We start from the raw sequence: 27,576 nt of genomic DNA on the forward strand, positions 1-27,576 counted from the left end.
CACAGCCCTGGGGGCATCAGTGCTCAGCGTACTGTAACTTGAGACGATACTGCCAACTTGGACTGACTAGAGTCTTTCCATCAAGAAGTCCAAGCTCCAGTTAGAGAGAGCGGTGTTGGGTTCCAATCAGGATAGCTTAACCACCAGGCTCTGAGGGATGATCATGTTAAATGCCAAGCTGAAATCGACGAACAGCATCCTGGCATATGAAGCATCATTTTTTAGATGGGACAGGCGAGTATGGAGGCACAAAGCTATTGCATCATCAATGCACCAGTTTGAACATTACACAAAGTGGAAGGGTCCATTGTAGCTGGAGGGTGGCATTTTATATGATCCATTACCAGCTGCTCAAAGCACCTCATGATTGTTGAAGTCAGTGCCGCTGGGTGGGAATCATTTAGACTAGTTACTGCTACTCTCTTGGACACTGGAATGATGGTGACTGCCTTGAAGCCTGCAGGGACAGTGAACTGCTTCAAGGAGATGTTAAAGATGTCCATGAAGAACTCTGTTAGCTGATCAGCAGAGTCCCTCAGCACCCAACCAGGTATGTTGTCCAGCCCCACAGCTTTACTTGGGTTTACTCTGGCTATGATTCTCCTCATCTCAGCTGTGGCCAGAGAGGGTGCCTGCTCCTCAGGGGAAGGGGTTTTTCCTTAATGTGACATCATTCAGCCTATCAGGAAGGGAGGTGTTGTTGTCGTTGACACACAAAGCAGAATTGTAATCTGTTACGGTTTGAATACCCTGCCACGTGCGCCACCTATCCCTGTTGTTACAAAGTTGTATGTGAATTTTCTGGGCAGCTGCAACAGGCAACATCACAGCATGAGGGCCTGGTTGACACAACAACTGAGGCAAAGACCCTGCCATTGGTCTTTCCAATGAACCAGTGAACAAGCCTTGCATTAATGTCCAATCACAATAAAAATATCCAAAACAATTACTTGCACCATTTCTTAGACCACACACTGCCTCCACACAACAATGGTACATAACAAGTCCAGGTGACAACATGGTGAGCAACAAGTCCAGTTCCATCGCTAGTGGGGGAGACCTGCAATCCTTGATGTTCTTAATCTCCAACAGTGACCTGAGATCATAAAAAAAACTTAAAGGACAAACTATTGCACCTTTGGTTGGAACTAGAGAGGCCGCTGCAACTGTGCATGCCATCTTGTGGGAAGAATCAAGCTTTTCTGAGGCTTGCTTTGCCTCACCTATTTTAATTTCAATTCTTCTACAATTTTCTCTGATTATTTTCTAATAAGTCTAGTTCTTGTTGTTATCTACAACCCACTAAGCAGATAAGCAGCTTTCTATCTGGTTGATCATCCCTATATCTGTTTTGTGCTCCAATGTGTTCAAGAGCTGTTGTTCTTTTGCTCCCAATGGGAATAAGCTTCAACTGTACCCAAACTATCTATTCTTTTAAAACAACCCAAGGTTTTGCTTGTCAACTTTCAGTTCCAATTTACTTGGACCAGATCTACTCTCTTCCAATTCACGCTGGCTTTCCTATAATTATTTTTTTCAGCGAATTACCACTTCTTAATTTCTACAGCGAAGATAAATCTTATGTTATGAATGTTCCCCCAACAATGTTTGCATAAAAAGCTAAGTTTTAATATTATTTTTAAAAATTCATTGTAAACAGGGTTTTTAATCCTAGAATTATTTTCTTAAAAAGTTTGGTTGTAATTTAAATAATTTAATTGTTTTGACATTTAATCTAACGCATAAGTTATCAATAAAAAATGATTACACTATGATGCAAGGGCATGAACTGGTTTGACTTTTTTAAGTTTAGACATAAACTTAAAAAAACTTGAGGGGAGATTCGATAGAGGTGTATAAAATTATGATGGGTATAGATAGAGTGAATGCAAGCAGGCTTTTTCCACTGAGACCAGGTGAGAAAAAAACCCAGAGGACATGGGTTAAGGGTGAAGGGGGAAAAGTTTAAAGGGAACATTGAGGGGGGGGCTTCTTCACACAGAGGGTGGTGGGAGTGTGGAATGAGCTGCCAGATGAAGTGGTAAAAGCGGGCTCACTTTTAACATTTAAGAAAAACTTGGACAGGTATATGGATGAGAGGGGTATGGAGGGATATGGTCCAGGTGCAGGTCAGTGGGACTAGGCAGAAAAATGGTTCAGCACAGCCAAGAAGGGCCAAAAGGTCTGTTTCTGTGCTGTCGTGTTCTATGGTTCTATATAATTAAGCTGCTAAAATGACATGAATGTATAGATTATACAGAGAGAAACCTGGATTTGAAAAGATTTATTTACTTTTAAACTTTTTGTCAAGATTGATCAAATAATATAGATCATGTAAAAAATCTATTTAACTAATATGACTTTTTTAGTCCCATATTCTCTGCATTACAGAAGCAGGCCTGTACACCCAAATGATCTCAGTCTCTGTTTACTCTCTACAGATGGTTCCTCCCACTCCTCCAGTTAATTCAGCCAGTAAATCTTTATATTCCTTTCTCCCACATATTTATCTAGCTTCCCATTAAATCTATCCATGATGTTCAATTTAGTGATTCCCTAAGGTTGCAAATTCTACAGATAAGCTACTCCAAAAGAGGTCCCTGTTCTTCATTGGGCAATTCCACAGAATTGTATATATTTGCCCAGAAGAGCAAACAGGGTCTTGCTTTAATATGTTACCCAAAGTAATATATACAACAATGCAGCATTCATTTAGCTTTGCACGAGCAAATGCTCACTGCAGCTTAAACTAACAAATCTTTGACGAGCAAGTTTTGTACCAACTAAGCCAAGTTAACCAAGTACTTTCAAATCTTGGCTGCAACTTCTGCCTTCACCTTTGTGATCTATGTAAAATAATTGTGCAGTCAGGAATATCAGACTGCTCCCTGAAATCTAATTAAGGTACCATATGAGAAGCTCTACTTTCACAATATAGGTGCTGAGAAATAAGATAGCTACTATTTTTTTATACAAGCTACAATGGTACATTAAGTAACATATTCTACAAGAAGATACAATTCTGCCAAAGGGTTCTTGAAATAAATGATAAATTAACATGTCCCACAGAATTCTCTGTATTCCAAATGGGCAGAGATCAAAGTTCAAAGTAAATTTATTATCAAAGTACAAATATGTTATCATATACAACCCTGAGATTCATTTTCTTTTTTTTTTTGTAATTTATTTTTTTATTGAAGTTCATCAAACATTTCCATAAGATGTATTTCAGACATTGTACATATATATCATATAATCATACATATCACAAATCTCCACAAAGTATTTATCTGAGGTATACACTTATAGAAAAGAGTGGAAAGAAAAAAACAAGCAAAAGGAAAGAACTATGTACAAGTAGGGAGTGATCTTTTTTTTTACAACAGATTCATTGATTTGTGAGAATGAAATCAGGCCTATGAGGCATTATGGAGTTAAACCATTTTTCCCAGTATGAATCAAATTGTTCCAGCTTATGATTAACAGATGCTGTTATCTTCTCCATTTTGTAAATGTCCATTGTAATTTCCATCCATGTATTTAAAGTTGGGCTCTCCTGTGATATTACCCATCTGCTTGTGTCTCCCAACTCCTCTATCTCCCTGGCATGACCCTCACCTTCTCAGTTCATCAATCACTTCAGGCTCCTGTCCCATAACTCTCCTGGCTCTGTTTCTAATGGCTATTCCCCCTTTCCACACTCAGTCCTGGTGCAGGGTGTTGGCCCAAAAACATCAATAATCCCTCCTCCCCCTCACATCTCACACACACACACACACACACACTCTCTCTCTCTCTCTGACCCACTGAGCTTCTCTAACAGTTTGTTTGTTGCTACAGATTCCAGAATTTGCAGTCTTGTATCTCCAAGTTAGAAATTATAACTTCTACCAACATTTATCCTTGTAAACATGAATGTTTTCTAAATGATTGAATATTGCAGATCTCTAACACACACATCCCTTACCAATTAATAGCACAAAATACATTTGGCCCTCCTTATCCGCAGGGGATTGGTTCCGGGACCCCTCGCGGATACCAAAATTCTCAGATGCTCAAGTCCCTTATTCAACCTGTCTCAATGCAGTGGATCTTAGGACCCAGCGGAACCCCAGACCGTATTTAACCTGTCTCAATGCGGTGGACATTAGGACCCAGCGGAACCCCAGACCGTATTTAACCTGTCTCAATGCAGTGGATCTTAGGACCCAGCGGAACCCCAGACCTTATTTAACCTGTCTCAGTGCGGTGGACATTAGGACTCGGCGCCAGAGCTCTGAATCCGCAGTGTTTCTGTTCACGAAAATAATCACGATCATGATTGAAAATAAAGTGGAAATAATAAAGCGATCAGAAAGAGGTGAAACGCCATTGGTCATTGGAAAAGCGTTAAGCTACGTCGGTCAACGATCGGAACAATTTTAAAGAATAAAGTCAGAAAGGTTCTGCCCCGATGGAAGCTAAAATTATTACTAAGCAACGCAGTGGTTTAATTATTGGGTTTTGGGGTTTTGAGTTCTTGATTCTCCACATCAACCCAGCACAGTGGAGAGCGCACTCGGGAGCAATCCGCCCCGAGTCCCGAGAATTTCCGTTCCCGAGACTGGCGCTGAAACATACATTCTTAAGTGTTTTATATGCATAGAATGGTAAAATATATACTATATACTAAGACAAACGTTTGACTAACTGACACTAAATAATACCGGATGTACCTGTTCCGACTTACTTAGTAAGAAAACTTCCCATTTTTTTTTCGATCCCGATGCACGATAGATAGATAGATAGATAGATAGATAGATACTTTATTCATCCCCATGGGGAAATTCAACATTTTTTCCAATGTCCCATACACTTGTTGTAGCAAAAACTCATTACATACAATACTTAACTCAGTAATAATATGATATGCATCTAAATCACTAACTCAAAAAGCATTAATAATAGCTTTAAAAAAGTTCTTAAGTCCTGGCAGTTGAATTGTAAAGCCTAATGGCATTGGGGAGTATTGACCTCTTCATCCTGTCTGAGGAGCATTGCATCGACAGTAACCTGTCGCTGAAACTGCTTCTCTGTCTCTGGATGGTGCTATGTAGAGGATGTTCAGGGTTTTCCATAATTGACCGTAGCCTACTCAGCGCCCTTCGCTCAGCTACCGATGATAAACTCTCCAGTACTTTGCCCACGACAGAGCCCGCCTTCCTTATCAGCTTATTAAGACGTGAGGCGTCCTTCTTCTTAATGCTTCCTCCCCAACACGCCACCACAAAGAAGAGGGCGCTCTCAACAACTGACCTATAGAACATCATCAGCATCTCACTGCAGACATTGAATGACGCCAACCTTCTAAGGAAGTACAGTCGACTCTGTGCCTTCTGTGACTCTGTGCGATAACCCACGCACATCCTCCTGTATACTTTAAATCATCTCTAGATTACTTATAATACCTAATACAATGTAAATGCTATGTTAAATAGTTGTTATACTGCATTGCTTAGGGAATAATGACAAGAAAAAAAAAGTCTGTACATGCTCGAACAAGTGCTGGAAGAGCACTTCTGGGTGTTCGCGATTGGTTGAATTCGTGCATGCGGAATACGTGGATAAGGAGGGCTGACTGTACACTGAATGGTCTGCTAATATTGATGAAAATAGTTCCAACACCAGTTACATTTGCTATTTTCTTGTAAATTGAACAGTATTAGTATTTCAACTACAATATAACAATGACACTAACCGGCAAATTTCTACAATATTTTAAATTAATCATAGGAGGTATATTCCAAGAAATGGCACTTTGAGAGAAGAGAGACAATGACACAGTTGCACAAAATAGATGCCTGTCATTGTAAATGGGAGCATGAGCATGAAGACTAACGTAAAGTGCGCTATAAGACGACAACTTTTGTCCATCATTGAGGCACATAGAAATAACTTCTCTCAAAGGGCGGTGAATCTCTGGAATTCTCTGCCCATGAGGATGATGGAGACCGAATCATCAGATATCTTTGAAGTGGCGATCCAAGGTACTGGCGGCTGTGGGCCACTGGCGCAGAAGGGGAATTGACGCTGGCATAGATCAGCCATGATCATATCAGATGGCAGAGCAAGCGTGAATAGCCAGGTGGCCTATTCGTGTTCTTATTTTCTTGTGCTCATTTGTTCTTTATTGAAAGGCAAAATTAAAGTAAGAACAAGTCGCGATAATTAAAAGAACAAAATCTGTAAACTGTGGCTTGAAGACGTGTTCAGCAGGTTAGGCTATACTTAAGGAGAAACAACAGGTTTGGCATTTCAGATCAATCACCAAACTGACATGTGACCTGTCAGCACAGCAGTACCACTGGCACCACTACTGCCTCCATAGCTCCAGAAACCCAGGCTCAATTCTGATCTCCAGTGTTGTCTGTGTTCAGCTGCGTATCCCCCCGTGACTCCATAGATCTCTCTGGACATTCCAGTTTCCTACCGCATCTCAAAGATTTATCAGATGGTAAATAAACTGGCTGCTGCAAATCATACCAACTGTAACTGGTTGGTGGGGGAGTCAGGAGGTTGGGGTGGGGGTGGTTTAGGTCTTGATGACAATGTGAGAGGAAGAGGTCTGATGTGATTGCTCTGAGAGCTGGTACAACCTTGACGGGCTGAATGGCCTTCATGATATCATAAAGTGCAAGAGCAGCCACTTTTTCTTTCTCCTCACCCTGACTGTTGTGAACTTCAAAGGTCCACAGAAACCTATTTTGTGCATAAACTCTTAAAAAAAAAAATTTTATGGGGGAAAAAAATGGAAGTCAAAGCTGGAACATAAAACAATGGGTCAACTTACCTAACAGTTTTAGAATTCCACCACTGACAAAATATTAAGGTCCAGGAGCTTGTTGCCAAGAATAAGCCACCCACACTATAGGTATTCAGAATCATTGACAAATGATTAGAATCCATTCCTACAGTGGTCAGTAATTTCAGACTTCAATTGTTTGCAGGGGAATCCCAATGTGTTCCCACTTATAGGTGAAATATTCTTGACAAACATTCAGTAGAAAGAAAATTCTCATGCAGATCATACCCATATTCTCCCTTTGGGACTTGCAGGGAAATTCCAGTATTTTCCCCAAAGACTAAATGCAATGAAAACATCTAACATTAAAAATTTTTGTGCTCAGTATCATTTCCTTGTACTTTGTTATTTTAATGTCTAGTGATGCCCATAAAAGGATTACGTTTATTTTCTTTAAAATTATTTGCTTTGTATTCATGTGCTTTAAAAATGATTACAAGAATAAAAGTTTTCCAAAAAGTTAATATCAATTCCACTCAGTGGCTGTATCTAAAGCAACTGAGAAAATCTGCAGATGCTGGAGATCCAAACACACAACTAGAACTCTGATTCTATCTCTGACCCCTCTTTTTTTTTTTGCTCCAGTCCTGAAGAGTCTTGGCCCAAGACTATACTCTTTTTCATAGATGCTGTCTGGCCTTTCTGAGTTCCTCCAGCTTTTTCTAGTGTATCCAAAGCAACAGGGGTTTAGTTGAGAGAGCATCAAATTCTGAATACTGCAATTTTATTAGGATAACATTTTTTCATTCCATCTTATTTCAGGAGTTTTAAGCTGCATCTGTTTCCACTGGAAATAGCAAAGAACTCCTCTTTTTATTGATTAAACTGTAATCCTTAAAAAGTATTATAAAGATCAAGTTTAACCCTTATTAGTGCCACAAATAGAAGGCTGAACAGCTTTTCAATTTTCCACCTGCTTATGTAAGTTGACATTTATTGATTGGAAAATGTATAACATACATTAACAAATTGCCACAGCTTTCATATCAGGAGAATTCTACAAGTGAAAAATAAATGAAGTTAATAAACCAACCTGAACAATTAATTTAAATTTTAGTGCATTTTTTTTCTTTTTCAATCTTTTTATTATTGTTATTAATATCAACAAAATAAAATGATACATAGATAATGGGATTACAAACATACACTTTCCAACTAAACATGAGAGAATACATAAGCAATGATTACAGTATAAATGAGTATTCCCAAATCATGAACGATACAATATACAAATAAACAAGTCAAACCTAGGTATATCATAATATATATTTTTTTTAAAACAGAAAAAAGAAAAAAAAATTATGCAAAAGAAAAACTAATCTAATAATCTAATAATAGAGAAAAAAAACAAAAAAAGAAAAAAGAGAAAAAGAAAAAATAGAAAAAAAAGGGCTATTTATAATATCTCGCAACAATAGAAAATCATCAGTGTCGTCAACTCCGATCCTCTCAACATATATACAATCAAAACTGGAAAAACAAATAGGCTTGGAACAGGGTCATATTACATCATATGAAAATACTGAATAAATGGTCTCCATATCTTTTCAAATTTAATAGAAGTAGCAAATACAACACTTCTAATTTTTTCTAAATTTGAACATAACATAGTTTGAGAAAACCAATGAAATACGGTAGGAGGATTAATTTCTTTCCAATTCAACAAAATAGATCTTCTAGCCATTAATGTAAGAAATGCAATCATTCGACAAGCGGAAGAGGATAAATGGAGTGAGTCCATCATTGGTAAACCAAAAATTGCAGTAATAGGATGAGGTTGTAAATCAATGTTCAATACCGCAGAAATAATATCAAAAATATCTTTCCAATATTTTTTCAAAAGCGGACACGACCAAAACATACGAGTTAAAGATGCTATCTCAGAATGACATCTGTCACAAATAGGATTTATATAGGAATAAAAACGAGCCAATTTATCCTTGGACATATGAGCCCTGTGCACAACTTTAAACTGTATTAATGAATGTTTAGCACATATAGATGATGTATTAACTAATTGAAGAATTTTATCCCAATTCTCAATAGGGATAATAAGGTTAAGTTCTCTTTCCCAATCATTTTTAGTCTTATAAAAGGGCTCCGAATGTATCTTCATAATTATATTGTAAAGTTTTGATATTAGCCCTTTCTGAAAAGGATTTAGTTCAAACAAATTCTCCAAAATACCTGAAGACACAAAATTTGGAAAAGTAGGAAGTACAGTATTTAAGAAATTCCTAATCTGTAAATATCTAAAAAAATGAAATCTAGGCAAATTATATTTATTAGATAATTGCTCAAAAGACATAAAACAATTATCCAAAAATAAATCGGAAAATTGGAAAAATCCTTTAGTCTTCCAAGCTGAATAAGCTTGGTCGATAATAGAAGGATAAAAAAAGCAATTGGATACAATAGGAATACTTAAAACAAACTGAGTCAACCCAAAAAATTTCCGAAATTGAAACCATATACGTAAAGTATGTTTAACTATCGGGTTGTCAATTCGTTTCGGCAATTTAGAAAGAGCAAAGGGAAGAGAAGTCCCTAAAATAGAACCCAATGCAAATCCTTGTACAGATTTAATTTCCAAGTTCACCCAATGAGGGCTAAAAGATATATCCCAATCCTTTAACCAACATATCAAATATCGGATATTAATTGCCCAATAATAATATCTAAAATTAGGCAATGCCAATCCACCTTCCTTCTTTGCCTTCTGTAAATATATTTTACCTAACCTAGGATTTTTATTCTGCCATATATATGAGGAAATTTTTGAATCAACATTAGCAAAAAAAGATTTTGGAATAAAAATTGGTACCGCTTGAAATATATATAAAAACTTGGGTAAAATAACCATCTTAATAGCATTAATCCGACCTATCAGAGATAAAGATAGTGGTGACCATTTAGTAAACAAACATTTAATTTGATCAATTAAGGGTAAAAAATTAACCTTAAATAAATCTTTATAGTTTTTTGTGATTTTAATCCCTAAGTACATAAAAGAGTCATTAACTAACTTAAAAGGTAAATTTCCATAAATTGGAACCTGTCTATTTAAAGGAAACAATTCACTCTTATTAAGATTTAATTTATACCTGGAAAAATCACTAAATTGAACCAACAATGATAAAACTGCAGGAATGGATTTCTCAGGATCGGAAATAAATAATAATAAATCATCTGCATACAATGATAACTTATGTATATCTGTCCCACGATTAATGCCAAAAATGTTCTGTGATTCTCTGATAGCAATTGCCAAGGGTTCTAAAGCAATATCAAATAATAATGGACTAAGAGGACAGCCTTGTCTAGTACCCCGAAATAAACGAAAAAAGGGAGATCTTAGATTGTTAGTAAGCACCGAGGCTACTGGAGTATGATATATCAGTTTAATCCAGGAAATGAATGTCGGACTAAAATTAAACTTCTCAAGCACATAAAATAAGTATGGCCATTCAACTCTATCAAATGCTTTCTCCGCATCTAATGAAATAACACATTCTGAAGTGCTATGTGAAGGAGTATAAACAATATTCAATAATCTCCTAACATTGAAAAAAGAATAGCGATTTTTAATAAAACCGGTTTGATCTTCCAAAATAATTTGGGGTAATACCTTCTCCAGCCTGGATGCCAGTAACTTGGAAAAGATCTTGGAATCTACATTCAATAAAGATATTGGTCTATAGGATGCACAGTCAGTAGGGTCTTTATCTTTCTTCAGTATTAAAGAAATGGAAGCTCTATAAAAAGATTGTGGCAGCTTGCCCAATCTAATTGCTTCTTCAAAAACCCTGCATAACCAAGGAGAAAGAGTAGCGGAAAAACATTTAAAAAATTCTACTGTATACCCATCTGGACCTGGTGCTTTCCCAGAATTCATAGAGGAAATAACCTCTTTAATTTCTGCATCCGTAATAGGAGTTTCCAATATTGAAAGATCATCTGATGATAATTTTGGAAAATTCAATTTCCCAAGAAAATCACACATGGTATTACGATCATGAGGGAATTCGGAATGATACAGGGAGGTATAAAAATCTTGAAATGATTTATTTATCTCATCATGGTTAACTGTCAGATCCCCATTCTGCTGATGAATCTTAGTAATTTGACGTTTAACCAAAGCATTCTTCAATTGACTAGCTAACAGTTTACCCAATTTATCACTATGTATATAAAAATCAGCTCTGGTTTTCATTAATTGATTTTCAATCGAAGATGTAAGTAATAAACTATGTTCCGTTTGAAGTTCAACCCTTTGTTTGTAAAGCTCCTTGCTAGGAGTAATCGAATATTTCTTGTCAATCTCTTTAATTTTATCAACCAATAAAAGAGTTTCCATCTTAATATGTTTTCTCAGACCAACAGAATAGGAGATAATCTGTTCACGTATATATGCTTTAAAAGTGTCCCAAAGTGTTCCGCAAGAAATATCATCCGTGGAATTAGTTGAAAAGAAGAAGTCGATCTGTTCCTTCATAAATTTAATAAAATCCGGATCATGTAATAAGGTAGAATCAAATCACCATTGTCTAGCACTAGAAGCTGTATCCGTAAATTTAATAGAAAGTTTAAATGGAGCAAGGTCAGAGATGGCTGTAATATCATAATTACAACCAATTACCGATGGAATAAAACAAGTCAATAAAAAAAATAATCAATTCTCGAATAGGAATGATAAACATGTGAGAAAAATGAAAACTCTTTGTCCTTAGAATGCCGAAATCTCCAAATATCAAAAATTCCATTATCAGTCAAAAAAAAGTTAATACAAGTGGCCGACTTATTAGGCAAAGTCTGAGTAGATATAGATTTGTCCATCAAAGGATTTAAACAACAATTAAAGTCACCACTCATTATTAACTTATATTCATTTAGATTAGGTAAAGAAGTAAATAAGGACTTAAAAAAATTGGGACAATCCACATTTGGAGCATAAACATTAACCATAGCAATCTTTTTGTTAAAAAGTAAGCCAGTAATTAACAAAAATCTACCATTCGGATCCGAAAAGATATCATGTTGGACAAATGCAATAGAGGAGTCAATAAAAATTGAAACTCCCTTTACTTTGGCATTCGAATTCGAATGATACTGTTGACCCTCCAAAACCTAAAAAAGCGATAATTATCCTCTTTCCTCACATGAGTTTCTTGTACAAAAATAATATGAGCATTAAGTCTTTGGAATACTTTGAAAATCTTTTTCCGTTTAATCGGATGGTTTAAGCCATTAGCATTCCAAGAGACAAAATTAATAGTCTGAGCCATATTTCTAAAATCAACCCTTTGATATATAAAGGGTTAACCAAATTATGAACTCATGCACCCGGAAGAGGAACAAAAATAAGGGGCGGACCCGGAAGTGACGACATAGCGGACATTTTTGTAGTTTAAAATCAGCCCAAATGAAAAAACTAAAAAAAACTGGTGTAAGAACCATAAAATTTAGAAAAAGACCTCCCACCCCCCACCCAAGAAGAAAAAAGACCATCCCAGCCAGGGATAGGCTGGGAAAAAGGAAAAATGAAACTAACTCTACCCCCATATCAGCAGAAGACAACTCCGTATATAAAGGATAAAAAAAAGATCCACCCAAACTCTAAAGAAATAATAATCACTATACTAAAACCAAACTTCTTAATATAATTATTCGTTAAAAAAAAACAAAAAGAATATAATCACTAGTAACTTATAAATCGGGTTAAAAACCCAAACACCAAAAAAACTTTAAACTGTGATAAGAGATGCATTATAGGAAGAAGAGGAGAGATTTAAAAAAATGGCGAAATCAAAAAAAAACCCAAAAATATTTTAGAGAAGAAACCGCCATCTTAGTAAAAAAAAAATTCACCTTCAAAGGATTAATAATAATAACCAAAGATAAAGTACAGTGGTTGAAGTAAGTAAAATAACAAGATTAGTAAGTCAAAAAAAAACTTTAACTAGAGTATAAAATATAAAGTAAACCTACACTAATAGCCAAAAAAAAATAATCTGGTTTTGGAAATAAAAACCATCTTGCACAATCAAAATCACTCATTTATTAGGAATGAGAATCCATAGCAGTAGGGAAGTTCTCATTCAGAAAGCTTCTCGCATCAGTTGTAGAAAGGAAAACTCGCCGTGGAGCATTCGGAGGCGATATTCTGAACTTCGCAGGGTATAAGAGCGCAGGTTTAAGATTTTTCTCATAACATTCAGACATCAGAGGTTTAAACAGAAGCCTTGCCTTCATTAATTCTGGACTAAAATCTTCTACTAAACGGAAGCTGTGATCTTGAAATTTGACCATACCTACACGCCGAGCCACACGAATAAGTTGCTCTTTAACATGCACATAGTGAAATCGGACAATTACAACCGGTGGTTTAGCTGAAGCACTTGTTGATCGACGCATAATTCTGTGAGCGCGATCAAGTAACGGAGGACTGTCTGGAAATACAGAAGGGAACGCATCCTTTAAAAGTTGAGCAAAGTACTTCGAGGGGTCCCCTTGTTCAATACCTTCCGGGAGACCAAGAATGCGTAGGTTCTGTCTTCTGGACCGATTCTCAAAGTCGATACTCTTGGCTTTAAGTGCTTCCACTTGTTTAATCGCCGAAAGTAAGTTCTGCTCCAGTTTTTCAATGATCAAATCTCGCTTCCGAGCGTCTTCTTGCAAAGTTGTGATTAGAGCTTGCTGCTGGTTAACTACTGAATCCGTCTTATCCATATAATCTTGAAAAGCCTTTATATCTTGTTTAAAAATAAGTCGTTGTTCTTCAAATTTTTCATTTAAGACCTCCAATAACATTTCATAAGTCAATTCAGTACGTTTAGGATCAATCTGCTTTTTTCCGTTTCCGTTAGGATTTTTCCCAGTTTCTCGCCCTTTAGATCTAAGAGCCATTTCTTCAAAAATTCACAATAAACTCTTAAAGATAAGTCCAAAAAAGTAGCAAGAATCTTTTGGTGTAGGTAAAAATAAGTTAAATAAGGGTGATCATAGGTTAAAAAAAGTAAAGGTTACGGAGCGAATCTGAAACAGTGCTCACTCCATGAGCATCTCCTGCTGACCTCTAGTGCATTTTTAATTATGGTTTAATGCTTTGTATGTTAAAGGTGACAATAGTAATTAAGAAAACTACAATATACTTCACTGTAATACATATAACAAAGTAAAGCTTCCATTTATTTTAACATGCAGTGACAAAATTACAAATGAAAACTTCGTTACCACAAATCTCAGAATAAAGTTACTTCATCTCAAAGTTCAAAGTACAATTATCAAAGTACACACGCAGAATACAACTCTGAGATTCGTCCTTCTGCAGGCAGCCCCAAAACAAAGAAACACCAGGGAACCCATCCCTAGAAAAATGTCAAACACCCAATGCACGAAAAGAGAACAAAATGCACAAACGGTAAAAGCAAATGAACAACACACAGAATATCAACATTAAACCAGGTGTCCAGGAGTATTCAGTTTAGTTCAGCTCAGTGCTGCTAGCTGACTGTAGGCTGCAGAGCCTGTCTTCACTGAAGCGCCCTAGTCCTCACTGATTACCCAGGTCAAACCACTCAAAAACAGCAAAAAAAGTAACCAGAACCTAGTAACGCATACAACATTAATCTCAAATTCCCCCCAAATTAGCCCACAGCCATGAGCCTCACTGATCAATCCTTGTAACATGGAACCCAAGACTCCTGCACTTCCTTCCGACAGCAGCTAGCAGGAGAAGACAGACAGACAGACATACTTTATTGATCCCGAGGGAAATTGGGTTTCGTTACAGTCACACCAAGAATAGTGTAGAAATATAGCAATATAAAACAATAAATAATTAAATAATAAGTAAATTATTCCAAGCGGAAATAAGTCCAGGACCAGCCTATTGGCTCAGGGTGTCTGACACTCTGAGGGGGGAGTTGTAAAGTTTGATGGCCACAGGCAGGAATGACTTCCAATGACGCTCAGTGTTGCATCTCGGTGGAATGAGTCTCTGGCTGAATGTATCCAGTGCCTAATCAGTACATTATGGAGTGGATGGGAGACATTGTCCAAGATAGCATGCAACTTGGACATCATCCTCTTTTCAGACACCACCATCAGAGAGTCCAGTTCCACCCCCACAACGTCACTGACTTCACAAATGAGTTTGTTGATTCTGTTGGTGTCTGCTACCCCAGCACACAACAGCAAACATGATAGCACTGGCCACCACAGACTCGTAGAACATCCTCAGCATCGTCCAGCAGATGTTAAAGGACTTCAGTCTCCTCAGGAAGTAGAGACGGCTCTGACCCTTCTTGTAGACAGCTTCAGTGTTCTTTGACCAGTCCAGTTTATTGTCAATTCATATCCCCAGGTATTTGTAATCCTCCACTATGTCCACACTGACCCCTTGGATGGAAACAGTGGTCACCAGGGGTCACTGGAGAGGAGGTGGAAGAACCGAAGTCATAATGCCAGGCAAAGAGCTGCTTCATCAATATCAACAAAGCAAAGGAGATGGTTATCAGCTTCAGGAGAACTCGAACCGTTCACACTCCCCTCCTTACATTGGCAGCACTGCAGCAGAAATTGCAAGCAATTTCAAACCCCTGGGAGTGCACATCGCACACCACTTCTCATGGTCTCAGAACACATCACACAATCCAGAAATCTCATGAATGCTTCTACTTTCTGTGGAGGCTGTAGAGAATTGGACTGTGAACATCAGTACTTACGACCCTCTACAGATGTGCATGCAGTAAAGAGCGTGCTAACAGGCTGCATCACTGCTTGGGATGGATAATGCAGTGCAGTGGACAGGAAAGCTTTATAATGGGTAGTCTAACTACCAACTTAACACCAGCACCAGCCTATCCACCATCAAGGATATATCTACAGAAAGGTGCAGTGGAAAAAAGCAGCAATATCATGAAGGATCCCACCCACCCTGCTCATTGGCTGTTTGTCCTACTCCCACAGAGGATGCTACGTAGCATCCACGTCAGAAACATCAGACTCAAAAACAGTTACTTTCTCCAGCAGTTAGGATGATTAACCCCTCCACCACTACTTTATCATTTCCTCTTAGTCATCTGATATACAACACTCCTGTACCTAGCATCACTTTATGAACACACAGCCAATGTATACAAGTTATCTTATGTATTTATATTTTATTGAGTTTTTTTTAAATTATGTTATCTTGGTGTGTTTTCATATGCTGCATCAGATCCGGTGTAACTATTATTTTGTTCTCCTTTACAATTGTTTTCCTTGACATTTACCAGTCTTGAATTTAACTGTTGGTCTGTTTCTGTACATCACCTTTCTGTCATTTCTTTCTTTCTTTTTTTTATTTTTTTGCTCAGCATAACAAAATTTTCTATTTCCAGGTACATTTACATTTCTTCCCCTCACAGATATCAGCTATCAAAACACTTGCATCAAAGTACAGACATCACCACCACATCCTATACAAAAGCCCTTATTAGTATAGCAGACAGGTTTACATCTACATATTGTAGAAAAAGTTGCCATGTTTTATGAAAACTATTTGTTTTTCAGTGTGCCATACATGTTAAAAAGTCTAAAGGAATATATTCCATGATTAATTTCCACCAACCAGAAAGTCCAGGGGCCTTATCGGATATTCAACAAAGTAAAATGTTCTTCCTCGCACAAAAAGTCAGGACGTTAAAAAGATTTTTCTGATGTGCATTAGTAATATGACTGCTGGGTAGACCTAAGAGAAAAGATACTGGGTCCAGTTCAAGCTCCATCTTCAGAATCTTTTCCATTTCACTCAAAATATCACTCCAGTATGCCTGAAGTTTGGGACAAGTCCAAAAACAGTGGGTGAGAGTTCCAATATTTCCTTTACATTTAGAACACATTGGAAAAACCCGTCTTAAATTTTGAGAGGCGATCTGGAGTCAGATGGGCTCTATGCAGAATTTTGAGTTTCAATGCTTTAGTTCTAATACAAACTGAAATTTTCTTTGCATTATCACAGATGTTTTTTCATGTTTCAGCTGTAATTTCTACTCCCAGCTCTCCCTTCCAGACTGTTCCCAGCTGCTCAGCCTCTCCACAAGAACATCCCCTCAGGATGCTGTAAAAAGTACTGATGGAGAGACTTCACCCTTAGAAAAACACCCTCTTTTCTACGTCAGAACTATAGAAATCAGTTAACAATGATGTTTTTTCCTGTATATAATCTCTTAGCTGAAAGAAACGAAACAGATCCTTGCTGGGTATGTTGAATTTCTGTACTATTTGACTAAAAGACATCATCAAACAAGTCTCCTAGATGGAAAATACCGTTAGAAATCCAAAGTTTAAATCCAGGATCCAATATGCCAGGCTGAAAATCTGGACTGGCGGTTACTGGAGTGAAGGGTGATAATTTTGCTGCATGGCCTTCAATTTGTCACACCGCCCTCCAAGCCCTAATTGTGTTAATTATTATTGGATTGTGACAATATTCCATTAACTAATTTCATCTTATTGAGGAAAAGCAAATTAATAAGAGGGCATTTTGTTTGTGAGGCTTCAATGTCCAGCCTAATTGAGGAGGGATCCCTGCAAACCCAGTCAATCACATAAGATAAAAAGGAACTTAATTGATATTTTTTGATGTCTGGAAAATCCAGACCCCCTAGACTACTGGGAAACTGTAACTTAAGACATTTTTATACAGGGTCTTTTTTTTTGTTCCAAATGAAAGAACCAAACCAGCCATTTTTTTTAAAGTGTTTGTTGGATGAAAATGACTGGAATCATTCATACTGGGTAAAGCAGACAAGGAAAAATGTTCATTTTGAGCAAGGATATTCGGCCAAGCCAAGAAATGGGAAGAGTGCTTCATCGCTCAAGATTCTGTTTGATTTTGTCAAATAACTGTGTAAAGTTAGCTTTGAACAACTGATTAAACATAGGTATGATGAATATGCCTAGGTAAACAAAACCTGTCTGTGACCATTTAAAGGGGAAAACACCCTGTGTGTCAGGAACCTGCTGCAGATTCCCCAGAAGCATAGCCGCTGATTTAGTAAAGTTGATTTTATAATATGAAAAGGCACTAAATGAATTATGCACTGCATATGGTGGTGCACTGACACATCAGGGTTTGATAAGAAAATCAGAACATCATCTGCATACAATGTAATTTTATGTGACTTTAGTCCCATGTCTGGGGCAGATATTTTGGAGTCTCGCCGTATAGCCTCTGCCAATGGCTCAATCACTAGTGTGAAAAGTAGTGGTGATAAAGGGCACCCCTCAGAATACTAAAATTATCCGACCTAATACCATTAGTGAGAATCACAGCCAGAGGGTCACTGTAAAGAACCTTCATAAAATTACTGCCCAAACCAAATTGTTCTAAAGTAAAAAAAAAAGTTACGGCCATTCGACACAATCAAAGACCTTTTCTGCATTTAAGGAAACCACCAAGCCGTCCACTGCCTGTTGCTGACATGCCTGAATCACATTAAGTAATCTTCTGATATTGTTAAATGATCTACGGCCTTTTACAAAACCCGTTTGATCCTCTTTTATGATAAAAGGTAACACAATTTCTAATCGCAACACTAAGGTTTTGGATAAGATTTTAAAGTTAACATTTAACAATGAAATAGGCCTGTAGGAGGCACAATCTTCAGGGCTCTTTCCTTTTTTAAAAATTAGGAAGATATTAGGTTTTCTCAATGATGGTGGGAGGAGATCACTGTTAAATGCATGATTGAACATGTTTAGCATAGGCTCTGATAATAATCCTGTGAACTCTATAGAATTCACTAGTGAGTCCATTAGGACCAGGGATCTTCCCACTTTGGAGCTGTCTCACAGCTTCCTGTATCTCATGTATAGATAATGGGGCACTGAGGAGGGACTCTTGTTCAGAAGAAAAGCCTAGGAGATCTAAATTCCTGAAAAAGGACTCTGTCTTAGATTGTCCATCACTAATTGCTCAGATTGATACAATTTAGAATAAAAATCTTTAAACACAACATTAATCATTTCAGAATTACTAGTGAGGGCTCCTGTCCCATCCCTAATTGAAGCAATAGTCTGAGAGGCATTTCTCTTTCTCGCTAAATAAGCTAAATACTTACCTGTTTTTTTGTTCAGCAAATGTCAATTTTCTTTTGGCTGTTTGTGTAAATAAAGAGTTTAACGTACAGCGTAGGGCTATGATCTTCTGTAACTTGGCTGCAGAAGGCTTATTAATACAATCCTTTTCAGCTGCCGCAAGCCTTGCTTCCACTAGGCGCTGCTGTTCCACAGCGTGTTGCTTCTTACTAGCAGAGTAAGAGATAATTAATCCCCTTAGCGGTTTCCCACAGCATCGATGGACTACTAGCTGATTTGGAATTAATAGATAGGAAAGTTTGAATTCAGAAGAAAAATAGTCTATAAACTTATTATCTTTTAGAATAAAAGGGTTCAGCCTCCAATGTCTAGGTTGCACTGAATTATCTTTGGGCTCAATATTTAAATATACTGCTGCATGGTCAGAAATAGCAATATTTCCAATTGTGCAGGATACAACTAAGTCTAGGAGTGTTTTGGAGGTTAGAAAAAGATCAATTCTGGTGTAACACTTGTGTGGATTAGAAAAAAATGTGAAGTCCTTGTCTGAGGGATGTAACAACCTCCAGATATCCACAAGTCCTGGTTCTCCACACAAGCCCATGATTTTGTTTAGACTGTGAGGAGAGCAATGGGGGACCACTAGGCATTCTGTCCATCAGTGGGTCCATAAGAAAATTTAAATCCCCACCTACAATAATGTTTTGTATTGAAAAGCTTGTAAGTTTGGAAAAAGCATCTATTAGGAATTTAAGAGGATGAGCGGGAGGGCAGTAAACATTAAAGATATCATATTCCTCTCCATATATTGAAGCCTTAACAATTACAAATCTCCCATATTTATCCTTAATGCAGTCTAATAACTTAAAAGGTAAGTTCTTTCTAATTAAAATGGCCACCCCTCTACTCCTGGTATTAAAAGATGAAAAATAGACTTGATCAAATCCAGGCTGTTGCAGTTTTAGTTGTTCCTTATCATTCAAATGTGTCTCCTGCAATAAGGCTATGTCCATCCTCTCCTTTTTCAGGTTTAGCAGGATTTTCTTTCTCTTGATTGGTGAATGACTCCTCTTAATGTTCCAAGTGCACAATTTTAATATATTACTGGTCATAACCCTTTATGACAATCATGTGACTCCAGAGGAGAAGAAACCCGACTTAAGATCAGCTGAGCAACAATAAAAAAAACACACACAAAAAAACCAAAGTGCCAACAGCATTGAACAAAAGGACTTACCCCACACTTAAAGGGGGTATCTGAACCTTCTGGCACCCCATATTCTGCCCCACTGCCAATATGGCATTTAACAGTCAAAAATGAAAACAGGGCATCATTTATCAATCCACCGATTTGTTACCATCATGTTTAAACTCCTTCAGGTTGGAGCGGCACTGCTAATTTAAACAAATAATGAAACTGCATTAATCAAAACAAATACGTTACCTATCCTATAAGATACCTTGCCATCGAGTAATGAAAAGGTGAAATAAAGCGACTGTCAAGCATGTTATCATCCATGACCAGGGCTACACAATATATGCATTCTTTAGCCCAACGTGTCCACAAAAGTTTTAGCTTTGTCAGGAGAATCAAATATCTTGGTAGTCCCATTGTAGGTGATCCTCAGCACCGCTGGGTATAGCATCAGGTACTGGCTTCCGGATTCTCTCAGCCGCTTCCTCACCTGGTCAAATCCTTTGTGCTTCTGAATAACAGCCGCCGAGAAATCTTGAAAAAAAACATAAGCTTGGATCCCTCATATATTAAAGCCTGGGTATCAGTCCCACAGCGTCTCGAAGCCTGCATCACTCTTTGCTTATCACTGAAATGATGGAACCGGACATGGACGTTGGTAAGGCTTTGGAGCCCGCGTACAATGAGCTCTTTCCACTGTAATGTGTCCAGCTTTGGTTTCCAAATCAAGGAAATTAGGCAGCCAGCCCTCAAAAAACTTGGCTGGCTGGCTACTTTCTGTACCTTCAGGTAGACTGATGATCCGTATGTTCTTCCTCCTGCCTCTGTTCTCAAGATCATCGATATGGTCAGACAGGCTTTGGACTTGCTTTTCCAGTGCCCGGATGCGGCTTTGGGCCTGATCAGCTACAGTCTCTACCGCGGAAACTCAACCCTTGGCCTCAGTCGTTCTTGTATCAAGATTTTTAAGGTCCACTGTGTGGTTCTGGAGTATTAGAGAGAGTGCAGCCAGCTTCTCATCCATCATTTGGATATGTTCTCTGTAACTTCCTGAATTACTTAACAAAAAGCAGGGTCCAGCGTGTTAGCACAGCTAGTAACGGCTAGTTCCCCACCCTGGGCGAGCAATCTGTGCAGTCTGTCTTGGTCGCCTTTTTAGTACTTTTCGATGGCATGGTGTTGGAACAGCTCAAAAAAAAATACCCATCAATGTTCATGTTATTAAATCCGACACTTGGGCATTTAAATGTTGAAACTGATAGGTTTATATGCAAAATTATCAGTGTTGTGGTGCTGAGCACAGCAAAGCAGACCTTTCACAGGGCCGCCATCTTGAAACCCCCCACCTTTCTGTCATTTCTAAACTCATGTCCTTATTTCAGCTGTAACACAGCAACTCGTGTACGTTTCTAAATTTCTCTCAGGTGTAAATGCTCTTTACCCCTGTGTTTGTTTTCCCTAATTCTCCACCCATTTCTCAATTACTAACAAAAACAGAAATAAACTAATCACAACATCAATTCCTGGAATGGTCTCTCTGCCCATGCAATCTTTTCTTTCTTTACATCACATAAGATTCCAATATGGCAATCACCATGCAGTTCCACTACATTGCAAACTGCATCAACACTAAGTTGAAAAATATAGAGTAAGCTTATAATCCTGATAGATGCCAGCACTGCCAAACTAGAATTCAATGCTATTGCTAACACTACATATTAATTCACAGACAGGATCAAATACAAGCAACAGGAAGGACATTTTAGCAATGTTATTTAATAAAAAATATCAGCTTTGTTGTTTCATATGGCAGGTGTTTTTCTCTTCACACTTCTTTTCTGGTTTTTGTCAAGTTTCATCATGTGGTAAGTCTAAATTGAGATCTAAAAATGTACTCAAGACAGATTACATAAATCAGACAACTCAGAATCTACAGAACTGGCACTAAAGCTAACCATCCCCAATCCCAAGGGATTGTCTTAGGAGAAGGCAAGTTAGAACAAGCTTTAATCATCGATGCAGTTTATTTGAACAACTTAGTTTCATTTTTTTGGGGCGGGGGGATTTGATGATTAGAAATGTCTACTTTTAAAACTACAACGTTAGATCCTACCGGTATTGTATTATAATCACCATCAACGATGAGCCAGTCTACGGAGAGGAGGTGGAAGAACTTGAGGCCACCTCCCCACTTGAAAAACTTCAATCTAAATTTCCCTCCACAGATGCTGCCTGTCTTGCTGAGCTCCCCCAGCATCGGCAGTCTTTCACTTCTCCACCTTCTGTATGATATCCAATTAAAATAGTCATTTGAATTCACCAGACAAATTGCAGCTTTGACTTCCATAAATATGCCATCCACTTTCCCTGCCCTGACTGCAGATCACTTATGCCAACGACTCACTGTGTAGCTGCTGTCTCTCTAAGACCTTTAAATCATGCATTGACAGTTTGTGAGCTGATGCCTGGGAGCATTAATCAAATATGGTACAATCTTGCTCATGCTCAGTTCTTGTCTTGTATCAACTGGTATATTCCTAACATTGACCTAGCAGGAATTAGAATATGTAGCTAATGCAATACCTAGTTTATTTAGGCTGCTGTTTATTGATTAGAGTTCTGCATTCAACACCATCATTCAATCAACAAGCTTCAAAATCTGAGTCTCTGTGCCTTCCTCTGCATCTGGATACTTGACTTCTTCATCAGGAGATCAATCAGTGCAGAATGGTAATGACATCTGCTCCTTGCTGGCAATCAACACAGGCGTACCACAAAGTTGTGTACTTCGCCTACTGCTCGACTCTCTTTGCATCCATGAAATGTGTAGCTAGGCACAGCTTAAATGTCATCTATAAATTTGCCAATGACGCTATTTGATGTTGACAGAATTTTAGATGACGATGAGGTGGTATCACAACAATCACACATGCAAAGTCAGCGAGACCAAAGACTTCAGGAAGGGGAAGGTGAGAGAATATATACTAATCCTCATTGTGCATTCAGCAGCAGAATGGATGAACAGTTTCAAGTTCCTGGGCATCAACATCTCTGAAGATTTATCTTGACCCTGATATATTGATGCAATTAAGGAGGCAGCACACGAGAACCTATATTTCGTTAAGAGTGTCAAGAGATTTGGCATGTCACTAAAGACTCCAGCAAATTTCAATAGATGTATCGTGGAGAGCACTCTCACTGGTGGAATCAGTGCCTGGTTTGGAGGCTTCAATGCACAGGATCGAGGAAAGCCACAAGCCTTTGTAGACTTGGCCAGTTCCACCACAGCCACCACAATCGAGAACATCTCCAAAAGGCAACACATGCCCTCTTCCATTCCTTATCACGAGAGAGGCGGTAGAGGAAGTTGATGACCCAAAATGAATGCTTTAGGAACAGCTTCTTCCCATCTGTCACCAGATATGTTAATGGCTGACGAATCTATGCAGACTACCTCACTTTTCTCTATCTACCCATTTCTTGTTAATTATAGTATATTTTATGTCTTGCATGGTACTGTTGCCACAAAACAACAAACATCACAACAAAAGTCAGTGATAATAAATGTGATACTAATTCTAGTGACCATCCATTCCACTGTACCTCTCAGAATCAGAATCAGGTTTATTATCACTGGCATGTAACGTGAAATTTGTTAACTTAGCAGCAGCAGTTCAATGCAATACATAATCTAGCAGAGAAAAAAATAATAAATAAAATAAAACATAGTAATAAATAAACAAGTAAATCAATTATGTATATTGAATAGATTTTTTTTTAATGTGCAAAAACAGAAATACTGTACATTAAAAAAAAGTGAGTTAGTGTCCAAAGCTTCAATGTCCATTTAGGAATCGGATGGCAGAGGGGAAGAAGCTGTCCCTGAATCACTGAGTGTGTGCTTTCAGGCTTCTGTACCTTCTAACTAATGGCAACAATGAGAAAAGGGCATGTCCTGGGTGCTAGAGGTCCTTAATAATGGACACTGCCTTTCTGAGACATCGCTCTCTGAAGTTGTCCTGGGTACTTTGTAGGCTGTTTACTTTTTCATATGAAAAATCCCCAGAGTGATTGGTCAAAACTACTTCCCTTTAGGCGTCAGATCAACTTACAAATTCCTTGGCTTTCAAGCCAAAAATATCTACATATTTGGTCTTCATATTTAAAGACTTAATTCTGAGCAGATCACCACTCCATTTGCAGAAATGCAGGCCCAAACCTATAGGGAACCATCGCTGTGAATTACTGTTGGCTGCAGACACTCATCCATCCAGCTCTTCTTTGGATTAACTGCATCCTGCCCGAGTCAAAAATTTCAAATTTTGACTCGTCAGTCCAGAGCACTTGCTGCCATTGTTCAGCAGCCCAGTCCTTGCGTTTTTGTGCAGAGATGAGTTTTGGAAAAATGTTTTTTGGCAGCAACTTTTCCATGAAGACCACTTCTGACAAGACTTCTCCAGACTGTAGAGGGGTGTACTGGATTTCCAATGTTTTCCCTGAGTTCAGAGCTGATAGCTATACTGGACCACTTCTGGTTTAGAAGGGACAGCAGTTTGATGTATCTCTCATCTGCTGCACTCAGTTTCCATGGCTAACCACAGGATTGCTTGTCCTTAATCTTGCACAAGCACACTCAGCTGCCACTTTTGTTTGCTGTAAGCACTGTAGTGTCCAATGGCCACAACTAGTACACATGACTGACCATCTACTGCCCCAAATAAGTGGCAATGTCCCAAATATAGAGAACCCTGGCTGTTTGCACTATTATTTTTTGTTCTTTAAGAGTTGTCCAAAATAAGCAACTGCCCCAATTAACTGAAGGCCCAATTAATTATCCACTGTACATGCAACTGAATTATTTAACAGTCACCCAAGGAAATATTACTGCTCAATTGTTCCCATACATGCGTCGATATAAAAATGTAAATCTTAGCTTTCAGTTACAATGTTTCCAGTGGGGAAATATATGGCATCTGCTCAATACCACTAAAAATTGGACACCTGTTGTAATAGTACTCCAGGTACAAATTCACATCATCCCAACCGGACAGAGCATATTATTATACTAAATCTTTAGCCAAATGAAATTGCATTCCTCTGGGACCAAGGTGCAAATCACAAAACCAGTCACATACTTTACACAGAGCACATATAATCACAATTGCAGAAAAAACATAGTTACAAAGTAGTATTAATATAACTAATAATATATTGCATTATTATAATATTTATAATAATAATAAAATAAAGCAACCCTGAGTGCCTTGGCCTATAGATTGATGGTGCATGGATGTTGTCTTAGAGCCATGATTCTGCAAGAACAGGCTGCAGCAGTTTCTCATATCGTGTAGTGCAGCCACAGACGAATTCAATCCAGCTCGTCTCCCATCAAACGATCACTGGCGGGCAGCCCCAACATGAAGAGCCATCCTCCAACCCAGCGCAGCATGTAGGATTAGCTTAAAGTGGTTCTAAAATATTGTCTTCAAGCTGTACTGTTCTATGCTCTTTTAAATACGCTAATTCACAAAATGTATTCTCATACTTTTCCGATTTTATAAAATACTGCTACTATCATACAAAACTAAGTTTACCTATAAATACAATCTCTGTGCAAACACACACCAATGATTCATGTAGTAAAATGAAACAACAACCTTACCTTCATTCAGCATGTCTGAAATATCAGCTTGGTATCGAGTACCTACACGTATTTCCCCTTTGTCTGCTAAGAGCGTCTTCTGTGAAGGATCATACACCAACGAGTAGAAAAAACTATCCTGCATAATAGGAAATGTTTGTTCTTTAAACAAATCATATGAAAATTATTAGCCAAACTTATCAAGGAACACCTTCCTAAAAGAGGATCAAAATTTTGACCAAACTCATTTCCCACAGGATGTATATTAGCAATGGATACCGTAAGGCTCAGGCAGAATGCAATGCTCCATGCTATTGCCTTTTCACATTTGCACCTGTCACACAGTCATTACACAGTTGTTAATTGCATTCATCCACCCTATCAATGATATTTTAGAAGTTCTGTTTGCTTCAGTTCTGAGCTGCATCTACTTCAAGTACTGTAGATAAGGTAGATGAGTTTAGAGCATGGCTCAGCATGTAGAATTAGGGTATTGTAGCCATTAGTAAGACTTAGTTGCAGAAGGGGCAGGACTGGCAGCTCAATGCTCCAAGGTTCCGTTGTTTTAGGTGTGATAGAGCAGGTAGGTTTGAAGGGGGAGGAGTGGCATTACTAGTCAGGGAAAATGTCATAGCAGGGCTCAGACAAGACAGACAGGAAGGCTCATCTACTGAAGCTATATGGGTGAAACTCAGAAATAAAAAAAGCGATGACCACGTTAATGGTGTTATATTAAGGATCACCCAATAGTCCACAGGATTTTGAGGAGCAAATCTGTAGAGAGGTAGCAGACAGTTGCAAGAAAAATAAGATTCTGATAGTAGGTGATTTTAACATTCCACATTATTGACTGGGACTTCAATGAGTCAAATGTCAAATGAGTTCACAAAAGTTTCCTTACTCTGTATATAGAGGTCCCAACTAGAGTGAATGCAATACTGGATCTCCTATTAGGGAATGAAACAGGGTGGATAACAGAAGTGTGTGATGGAAACACTTCGGATCTAGTGATCATAATTTTGTTAGTTTCAAGATAATTATGGAAAAGGACAAGACCGCTTCTTGAATTGAGATTTTAAATTGTAGGAAGGCCTATTTAGATGGATCTGGGAGATGTGGATTGGTATAGGTTGTTTTCTGGCAAAGGGATGTATGGCAAGTGAAAGGCCTTCAAAACTGAAATATAGAGAATAGTTTGTACATTCCTGTTAGAATAAGAGGGAGAGGTAACAGGCTTAGGGAACCATGGTTTTTGAGGGGTACTGAAGCCCTAGTCAAAAATAAGGGGGTGCATAGCAGGTAAGGGGAGAAACAAACAAATGAGGCGCGTCATGAGCATTTGAAGTAACAGAGAAGACTTAAGAGAGAAATCAGGAAGGCTAAAAGAAGGCATGAGTTGCTCTGGAAGAAAAGATACAGAAGAATCCCAAGGGCTTAGACCACAAGACCATATGATATAGGAGCAGAATTGGGCCATTTGGCCAATCATGTCTACTCCACCATTTTATCATAGCTGACCCATTTTCCCTCTCAGCCCCAATCTCCTGCCTTATAACCATATCCCTTCATACCCTAACCAATCAAGAAGCTATCAACCTCTGCCTCTCCCTGTGTCCCTTGGTCTTAGACTCCCCCACTAGAGGAAACATCCTCTCTCCATCCAGGCCTTTCAACACTCAATAGGTTTCAATGAGGTCACCCCTCATTCTTTTGAATTCTGTTGTGTACAGACATAGACTTAGAGCCACTAAATGCTCTTCATTCTACAGATATATTATAAGATAAAATAAGACAAAATTGGTCCACTGGGAGATC

At 38.1% G+C, this 27,576-nt stretch overlaps 1 protein-coding gene across 3 annotated transcripts in view; it reads right to left on the minus strand.

Annotated features, from left to right (window-relative positions):
- Window positions 1-27,576, minus strand: part of mta3 (metastasis associated 1 family, member 3) — a 156,251-nt gene that overhangs the window by 69,962 nt on the left and 58,713 nt on the right. For all 3 annotated transcript variants that reach the window (XM_073050708.1, XM_073050706.1, XM_073050707.1), the window contains exon 6: window positions 25,783-25,900. In XM_073050708.1, the coding sequence (XP_072906809.1) occupies window positions 25,783-25,900 (118 nt within the window). The remainder of the gene's footprint in view (window positions 1-25,782; window positions 25,901-27,576) is intronic.

Source organism: Hemitrygon akajei, chromosome 7 (assembly GCF_048418815.1).
Source record: "Hemitrygon akajei chromosome 7, sHemAka1.3, whole genome shotgun sequence".
Classification (NCBI taxonomy): domain Eukaryota; kingdom Metazoa; phylum Chordata; class Chondrichthyes; order Myliobatiformes; family Dasyatidae; genus Hemitrygon; species Hemitrygon akajei.